This window comes from Centruroides sculpturatus, unplaced genomic scaffold (genome assembly GCF_000671375.1).
Source record: "Centruroides sculpturatus isolate CEXI.00-Female unplaced genomic scaffold, Cexi_2.0 scaffold1163, whole genome shotgun sequence".
NCBI lineage: Eukaryota > Metazoa > Arthropoda > Arachnida > Scorpiones > Buthidae > Centruroides > Centruroides sculpturatus.
Genome location: NW_019385338.1, coordinates 147,367 through 156,869, shown reverse-complemented (window position 1 = coordinate 156,869; position 9,503 = coordinate 147,367). Strand labels below are relative to the sequence as shown.

Below are 9,503 nucleotides of genomic sequence, written 5' to 3'. Positions count from 1 at the left end.
TAAGAAGCCGACATCCAGGGGCAATCAGTCAATTGCGCGTCAGTGATGGTCTAGGGTCCATTCGTATCGTTTATTCGATAAGCCAGTAAAAACCGTAGACTTCTCTAAATGCATTTTTAATAACACAATTACATTCTGATATAAGGGCTACAATTAAAAATAAAATAATAAAAACTTAATCTGTGAAATAAAATGTGTGGTGGATGTACCGGTACATACCTGGTACAAAATATTCTTCAATTGTATGAATATACTTTTAAAGAAAATTATAATTAAATATAGCTTTGTAAAGAAACGTACATAAAAATATAAAATATTCTTTACTTTTTAAATCTTAAAACAATGCACTTAGTCAAATAGCTCCCTACCAGTGGCTAATGGATGGAATCGAAGACGGTTGCAGAGCGTGCATACACGCGGACTGCCAAATCCCCAGGGTGCCGATACCGGTTAATGTCAAATACCTCTTTTGTCGCATCACTAGTACACCTCAAAGGACGCGACAGGGCTGTTGTAGATTTTAAACGTTTCTCACCATAGCTGTAAAAATCTAAATATGTTGAATAACTAACTTGATAAATAACTTAATAGTCATTTGTTTTCTAACTAATTCGTTTTAGGATCAAGTGTCCTCAGAAATTTCCAAAATTTACAACTTTTCGGTCACTCTCATTGAACTGGAAAAATTTCTGTCTTACATTAATAATACAAATAAATCAGTCTCCACTGTACTCGGCTACAGATGGTTCGGCTAAGCTTTTGTTTAAGTAAAATTTTGGCTCTTTCATCAGGGTTTTGTTTATGTCCCCAATTCTCTAATTGCTTAATTATTTAACTACTTCTTAAGTAGAAATAAGTCGAAACCAGTTACTTTGTACAAGTCGACCCCCCTATACACTGTTGATAATTCCGTTTTATATGAGTTCCATGTTGTACGAGTCACTTAGATTTTACAAATACGTATGCCGGGCTGTGAACGGCTCAAGTATTTGTAAAATCTAAGTGATTCGTACAACATGGAATTCATATAAAACGGAATTATCAACAGTGTTATAGGGGGGTCGACTGGTACTCGAATGTTTGTAGTGTTCGAAAAAAAGTGGAAAGCCAAATTTTTATGACAAACTGATATATAAATCGTAAATGTAAGGAAAATAAATTCTAGAGCTTTTTCTGTACCATCTCTCTCATTCATTAAATTTAATTGTAAATGATGCCGTCAAAGTAACAGTTAATTTTTTAACATTGTACAAGAATTGTTCGCGTTTTTTCTACATCCCCTTAAAGATGGGATATAAGAAATCGTAATATCACTGGTTTAACATTGAAATCCGTGAGTAATATAAAATCGGAGAGCGGAATAAAAATATCAAATAATTTAATGGATTTTTTAAACTCATGTCAACTATACAGAACTATCATAAAAACACACCAGTAAATTTTTATCGGTTGGGTTAAGTTATAAATCTACTCGTGATTTACGTAATCGGGCGAGGGCGGCCAAATACCTAGCAGGCATGCGCCTAACAGCCCAGAACCGGTCCTGGATAGAATTGGATGCGGTATACGTGTAGCATCCACCCAAGGTCCTAGGCTTCCACCAGCTGAACCGGGTGAGGTTGGTGCTCTGTAAAGCGCATGCGCGAATCTGGCTTTTTGGATGCTGACGATACAGCTCTTCCACTACGCCACTAATATTCGAATATACAATAGCGATCTTATTTTTTTTTCATGTGTAGTATAGAAATTTTCAATAAGATACATAATGCGGTTATAATAAAATATTGTGCGACTATTTTCATATAATTAAAATTAATATGTATTTATTTTTTTAGAAAATAAAAGGGAAGCGGCGCATCCACCGCTTCCAATGACGGCACGCCACTGGATTTTAGACTATTATATATAACTTTAATTATATATATAGTATATATAATTAAAGTTATATATAATATATATTAGATTTAACAATACTTTTTATTTTCCCGACTGTTATATATAACAGAGGGAAAGTATGGCGAAAATTCATTGCTGAAATTTTTTTGCTGGCGGGCATCTGCTCTTAGTGCAAAGAAACACGCTTGGAACAGTGCCAAGTGGATGAAACCACTAAACACTCACTGGTTGCGGGTTCGCGTCTGGCCAGAGTTTTCCGGGTCTTCTTTATGTTTGTAACACCAAAATAGGGTCCTGTTTTCCTTTGTGAGTCTTTCCGGGAGGCTGCCTCCTCGGCAGATCGTCAACGTGTCTCCATACCGTAAGTAACTATTCAGTCTGACCTGGAGCAAAACTATTTAGTGTTAAAAAAAAAGGGCGAGTTTACCAACCATCGATAGAGAATAACCTATATGAGATGGGGCACGAATGAAAATAGGAAATTGTAGGATTTATTCCCTTTTTTATTAACGAAAAACTGGTTTAAGGTCGAAGTATATACAATTTTCGAGTTTCCACCGAAAAAAAGTCGCTTGTCATTTAAACAGAAGTTACTTCTATTAATTTAAAACTTTGCATTTCGACGTTGGTGACGACTGCACGCCACTTTAATTCGTCCTTTTCTTTTCTCTAAATAGAGTGTTTTTCGGTCTGAAAGTTCCATTTTATTTCACAAAATGTGGATAATTTCGAAAACGTCAGCACTTTTTGTTACTTCTCATCACACGTTGGGGTCGATGGCCGACGACAAGTCCGTTCAATCCAAAAGATGGCACCATCTAGAGCTAGAGTTAAGACTTACTAAAAATTATCAGGAGTCGGATCCGGTGTTGAGTCCACGGTCTTGCGCGAGTCGACCCACTATCCCCGTAATTCCGAGTGAGAGCGACGAGGACAAAAGAGTAACGGGAGGGAAAGGGTCGTCTCTCCCTCTCTCTCCCAACAGAGTGACGGGAGGGGTCGCCTCTCCCTCCCGTTACTCTTTTGTCCTCGTCGCTCCCACTCGAAGCATGGAATCTTCCATGCTCTCCATTGACCGCTTGGGGACTTCTCCCTTCTCCTTCCTTCCACCTGAATCGCCTGGAATCGTACCGGCTCCGCCCAATTTAGGATACAAACAAGACATGTTTTTCTCCCCTTTGTATCTTTTTTCCCGGTCGTTGGGCGTTGAATATGTTGGTGCTTTCGTCTTTGACCCGAATCTCGCTCCGACACCTTTAGACCCGAATCTCGCTCCGACATTATCTACTGGCGCGCCTTGGAAGCTTTTTCGAGAAAATGGAATCGTCAGACATGCGCGTTCTTAGTTTCAAGTGAATGGTTTAAAGAACTGTTAAAACGGATACATTGCAACTTCCCAAATGTCTAATGTTGCCACTCTAAATTCGTTACGTAATTACCGAGAAGTTTCCCCATTATGCCATATAGGTGTACCGTATTTCTAAATCCTGTACCTTTGTTTTTGAACACGTGCAATGTATGAAATTAGCTATCACGCTTTCAGAAATATCAATGGTTTTTCCAAGCATTATTTATATTAGTTTCTGAAGTAAACAGTATAAATAAACAATTGTTGCACTATAAACTACCTGTTTATTTATAAGTATTTAATGTATTAACTAATCTGTTTATAGACGTAGCGGTCCCCGAACCCCTTTACACCAGGACTCTCGAGTATCTGTGCACGGCTCCGAGGAGAAATAATGGGTTTCACTCTGGTACGAAACTGAAAGAGATGAAATAATTAAGGCAGGTTATTTGAGATCCAGTCCAAATATTCGGTGACTCGGGTATATACCACGGGATATTCCGATGTACCGATTCTCTTGCCAAAGGAAGCCACCCCCACCAAGTAGAATCGAGAAGAACCCGAAAACGATTTCCGGACGGGAAGAGCCAGAGGTCCTCCTGCATTTATCTATAAATTTTTTCCTCAAATTTTATGGCATTTTCGTAAAACAGAAGATCGTAATTCCTCTTACCGAACAAGATTCCTTGCAGCAATCACGAATTCCCGCGCAGATATACTCTACAGTTATTGGCAAGTCTCGGTGAAACACGCGACGACACTCTTCGTTATTCCAAATTGTATTCCGTAACTCCTTCAATTCGGGGTTCGAGTCTATGTCTAAAAACCTTAGAAGATTAAATTTAGAGGTAAACTAGCGAATCAAATACAGTAAATTTTTTAAGGTCCATCTACCGAAGGCTGTAGTTACCCATCCCGCCACGAAGGCGTCTCTTCCCGCCAGAACTTCGTTCCTCAGCTGATCGTAGGGAAGACAAATGGGTCTAACGAATTCGTCGAATGTGACCGTCTCTTCTAGAACAAGAATAGCGATATTGTTCTTGAACGTTTTTCGCATGAAATCGGGGTGACTCTTGACCTCTCTTACTCGAAATTCGACCGGATTGGCTCCGTCCGAGTCGTCGTTCAACCTGTGTTCACCCAACCGAACAGTCAGACTGGATGCGTTCGCACTATAAGGACGGTATCGTAACGTCAGCCAATTAAAAATTATATAAAAGCATTTTCTATAAATGCCCAATGCTCACATTTTTCGTAGCCTTTCCATTACGCAGTGAGCGGAGGTGATGACGTGTCGATCAGACACTAGAGCACCCCCGCAGTAGAATCCACGGATTCGGCTATATTTGGTGTTATAAACGGTCGCCTGAGAAAGAGAGAAAAGAATTAGGTAAAAACTTTTGCCTATTGTCCCTAGAAATTTGCACGTACCAAGAGAGGGAGATGTAGATCTCCCTCCCGTTGCGAGCCTGGCTTAACTCTCGATGGCACAAAAACGGCTATTTCAATACCCATGAAAAATATCTTTCGTGGGATGTTCTACAGAGGACCCAAAGGGAGGAAGAAGTTCGAAGTCTATCCCGAGCCTCCTGCTCGGGATGGACTTCGAACTTCTTCCTCTCCACCAACTCGGTTCCTCTGGTGGAAAACAGGCACGTTCAATGTCTATCCCCAGATGACGTATAATACGCGTGGATTTCGGTAAGAGAATGAAATAGTTAAAAATAATTTACAGTAACGTAAAACTCACCAGCCACGGCCATGCATCCAACTGCGAATTTCGAATACCGAAGGTTTCGTATCTGAATTTCGTCTTGATACCGCAAACTGAAAAGAAAAAGGGAATTACACTGTGTTCTCTGAGCCTCTTCATCCTACAATTTTTTTAAATTAGAGAAACATCAATTGGGAGAAGTCTTTCATTTTAAATTAAAGAAGAAAGCAAATCTCTGGGGGAGCAACATCTCTCTTATCCTCACTGTGGCTGCTCCCAATCGAAAGTAGTCTACGATGTCACTTGAGGATGACAAAATTATCAGAATTTAGTGATACTTTCAATATTAGTATTTATGATTAGTTCAATGTTTACTAATCATAAAGGTTTGGTTTAATGATAGGGGATAGTTTCAGACAGAAAGTCCTCTCGGGAGAACTTCTCTCTGGCAGATGGCTCACCATTTTCTGTCATCAATTCAATCCGGATGGGAGAAATTTAGAATCGAATGCGACAGAGAACCTGGAAATTTTGGACCTAACTAAACCATCATGGGCCTGTAGAAAGGCTCATTGTGGATTTATTAACAGTGTTGCACAAAAAACCTTATTAATAAACAATTAAGCTTTACATTTGCTGCTTTATTCCGTTTGTTTCTTGAAGCCAATTGGAAATACTGTAATCGATAAAGATCGAACTGATATAAGAATGTCCTCGACGAACCATCCTCACTGATTAAAAGAAAAACAAAATAACATCGTTTTCGTTTACTTAAATTATTCGTAAAATAACATGTATTAGGTACAGTACCTCCCACCATGATTTATAATCGCTTTTTTACGAGCTGCAGCGTGACCAATTTGCATAATTCGACATTTATAAGTGTGTTATTTACATCCAGAAAACTGCAATCGAAGTTAAGTTTGATTAATTAATTTAGACAAAAAGTATACAAAATAACGACTATCATTAAAGATTAATGTTGTTATTCCGGTTAGTGACGTCTATCCAATTGGTAAATTCCCGTCTCAAGGTTTCCTCCCAGTGAAATTCATTCCTAAACTTTATCGATGTAAAAAATTAAACACGTCGCTTAAATTAATTGCGGCCATAAACGATTAGGAATACGTTCATAAATTCCTAGTATTAAGCTGCGTATTTGCATTATAATGTTTAAGGGGCAGAATATTTCAGGGTTATCTGTCGGGTCCCGTTCCTCGTCACTCGATTGTTTCGTTTTGGACTTGGCCCAACCCGCGACAGGTCAGAAAGGCCAGATTAGTGCCCACGTGACGAGAAGAGTCAAAAAACCTAAATAAAACCGGGATTCCACGGATAGATTTCGGGAAATTCAAGAATTCGGATGGGAGATGGTTTTTCTATTTATTTTCAATAACCTCCGAACTTTGGCATTACCTACGATTAAGAATCTAGACCGCAAATCACACTTCAGAGGTGTATTACGATGTGTAGTGTCCGTAATATCCGTGAAGATCCGAAGGTTGCAAAAGCATCCGAATCACAAAAGAAGACTCCCTATCCCGAACTATATGTACTGTACGCAGTTCGAGATCTAAGCTTGAGCTTTATTTATTTATTTATATTCAAAAGGGCATTGCTCTAACTGCACAAAACGGTAAAATATCTACAAACAAATAAGAATTGTTCGTAATGTTTACTTCCGACAGTTTAATCAAAACGTTATTCGGGAAACTCAAATTCAGAAATTGGTTTCTCGACAAATTTACTTCAAATTTGGCATCTCAGAAACGAAGAAATTCGAATAATTAAAAGCAGATCGGACATTACAAGTGGAAGCATAATAAAAATGTCACGTCACTTTGGGTTATGAAGGGGTGGTGACAGAAATTGGGATAAGACATCGGGAAATTTTAAATTTAAATAATTCCAGATGGTCTTTTTTTCGCCCTCCTACGACGAGAATACCGTTGGAGGGCGAAAAAAAGTTCATCTCGTCGTTGGTCATACATTTTATTTGCATCGAAATCCATTGCGAGGCCCTGGGCGGCAGATCTTTGCGAGGCCTTGTCCTTGACCTTTCTAAGTCACACCTGTTAAGACGGTTAACGATCGTCCGTAAATTACGCTATTTTTATTCTTTTCGACTACCTCCATCGAGCATTACGCTCCGTAACGCTATCGCACATACTGTACCAATCCCAGAATTACGTAACGCGCTTCCTCGATCGACACACCGAATGCTGCATTCTACATTTATTCTATTAATTACATGGGTACATACTGTGCATGTACTGTTCAAAGAAGATCGCTACGAAGCACTTGTTTGTGCAAAGGCATCGTAGCGATTATTTGCATTCCTACTCACTCGTATCTTCGTTACGCAATTTACATGGATTCTTCACGCACGTTCGAAAAGATTTTTGGGCTACCCACGTTGGCGCCGATTAACGTCACTCACCCTCAAACTCCATCCGGTGGGAACAACACAGCCGTGGTAAAATTCCCTCGAATCCGCACGTGGATCGTCTGAGAAATTCCAAATTTCTCCAACCGCTCGACCGGGGACACTCGGACAGGGAGGAGCACCGACCGTTCAGCCCGTCGGGAGTCAAACATTCGCCTCTGTCGACGAACACTACTGCAATAAAGGAGGAAGAATTAGCGCGGGAGGCCACGTCGGGTCCGATCGGTTCCCTGCACTTACTCTGTCTGCGATCCCTGCCTCCGGGGCTCAAGCGAAACAGAAGAAAGAAGATGGCGATCCGAAAGTTCATGACCTCAGGCTCCGATCCTTTCTTCCGGATGGCGGCGATCCTTTACTTATATCAACGATCGGACGGGGTGGCGATTGGTCGATCGAAAGGAGGTCGAGCAGAAAATTCGAAAGGTCGACAATTGGTTTAGAACGTGATTATGCGCCGAAAAGGCCGTTGGTGTTACGCAGTGGCCTGCCGTGACATTTGATGATAGGGAAGCTGTGTTTTTGTAAGAAGCCTACATCCAGGGCAGCGGCGGCCTTATCCATTGCGAGGCCCTGGGCGGCAGATCTTTGCGAGGCCTTGTCCTTTGTGCAAAGTATGTGAATTGAAATAGTAGGCACTTATTAATATTAATATATACTGTACTATAAATTAAATTTATTTTATTGTTATAACGAATAGCCAAGGATAAAATAAAAAGTTTTAAATATCAACTTTTTTCTACTTGGTTGTTGCGCGAGGCCCCTCCAAGAGCGAGGCCCCGGGCGATTGCCCTGCTCGCCACCTCCTAAGGCCGCCACTGATCCAGGGGCAATCAGTCAATTGCGCGTCAGTGATTCGTATCGTTTATTCGATAAGCCAGTAAAAACCGTAGACTTTTCTAAATGTATTTTTAATATCACAATTACATTCCCGAATCGCTAACCACGATATAAGAGCTACAATTAAAAATAAAATAATAAAAACTTACTCAGTGAAATAAAATGTGTGGTGGATGTACCGGTACATACCTGGTACAAAATATTCTTCAATTGTATGAATATACTTTTAAAGAAAATTGTAATTAAATATAGCTTTGTAAAGAAAGTACATAAAAATAACAAAATATTCTTTACTTTTTAAATCTTAAAACAATGCACTTAGTCAAATAGCTCCCTACCAGTGGCTAATGGATGGAATCGAAGACGGTTGCAGAGCGTGCATTCTCGCGGACTGCCAAATCCCCAGGGTGCCGATACCGGTCAATGTCAAATACCTCTTTTGTCGCATCACTATTATATCTCAGAGGACGCGACAGGGTTGTTGTAGATTTTAAACGTTTCTCACCTTAGCTGTAAAGTTCTAAATATGTTAAACTTAATAGTCATTTGTTTTCTAACTAATTGGTTTTAGGACTAAGCAGGGGCGGACTGGCCATGTGGAAAATGTGGAAAATTCCACATGGGCCGTATACAATTTGGGCCGTTTTTTCTAAATATGTACTGTACATAATGGGTACGTTCGTAAGGTCAAACGAGTTAAACGCGTTAGTAACGAATCGTTCGAATAATAGTAGTCTCGCTCAGTGCGCATGCTCTGCGGTGATGACGTACGAACGAAACTCTAACGAAGTTCACGAAGGAAAGAGTTAGTTTACTTCGTTAAGAAAATGGCGCCCGACGATATCGATGTTTCTAAATCTACTCGAGTGTTTAAATTGTGAATTAAAAGATGAAATGATTGGAGTAACTGTCCACCCGAAGCAATCTAAGAAAAATATTTCGGATAAGGCTGTACTAGCAACATTTGTATCTTCGATTTTAGAAACATCCATTTAGTTCTAAACGAATCGTTCGAAAAGTCTAACGAAATAAGAATAACTATGACGTCATTCTCGTTTAACTCGTTCGACTTTACGAACGTACCCAAAGTACCGTTTGGTTAAGTTTAATTTTAAAAAATTCATATATTTTTTTGTTAAGTAAGGTGTATAATATAGGTATATGTGTAGGCCTGTATCATTTTACCCGGCCCTACCCGTATCCGAAGTTAAATTAGTTCGGCCGATCTGAGTCAAACACCACTACATTAGCCCAAACAGAAA

At 39.8% G+C, this 9,503-nt stretch overlaps 1 protein-coding gene across 1 annotated transcript; it reads right to left on the bottom strand.

Annotated features, from left to right (window-relative positions):
- Nucleotides 1-3,521: 3,521 nt before the first annotated feature.
- LOC111637837 (proclotting enzyme-like) lies at nt 3,522-7,729 on the bottom strand. Its single transcript, XM_023383419.1, has 7 exons — nt 7,645-7,729; nt 7,399-7,578; nt 4,995-5,071; nt 4,492-4,610; nt 4,139-4,416; nt 3,918-4,063; nt 3,522-3,853 (listed from the first exon to the last, which is right to left on the bottom strand). Exons 1-7 carry the CDS (start codon nt 7,712-7,714, stop codon nt 3,680-3,682), a joined length of 1,044 nt encoding a protein of 347 aa, XP_023239187.1. The 5' UTR covers nt 7,715-7,729; the 3' UTR covers nt 3,522-3,679.
- Nucleotides 7,730-9,503: the final 1,774 nt, after the last annotated feature.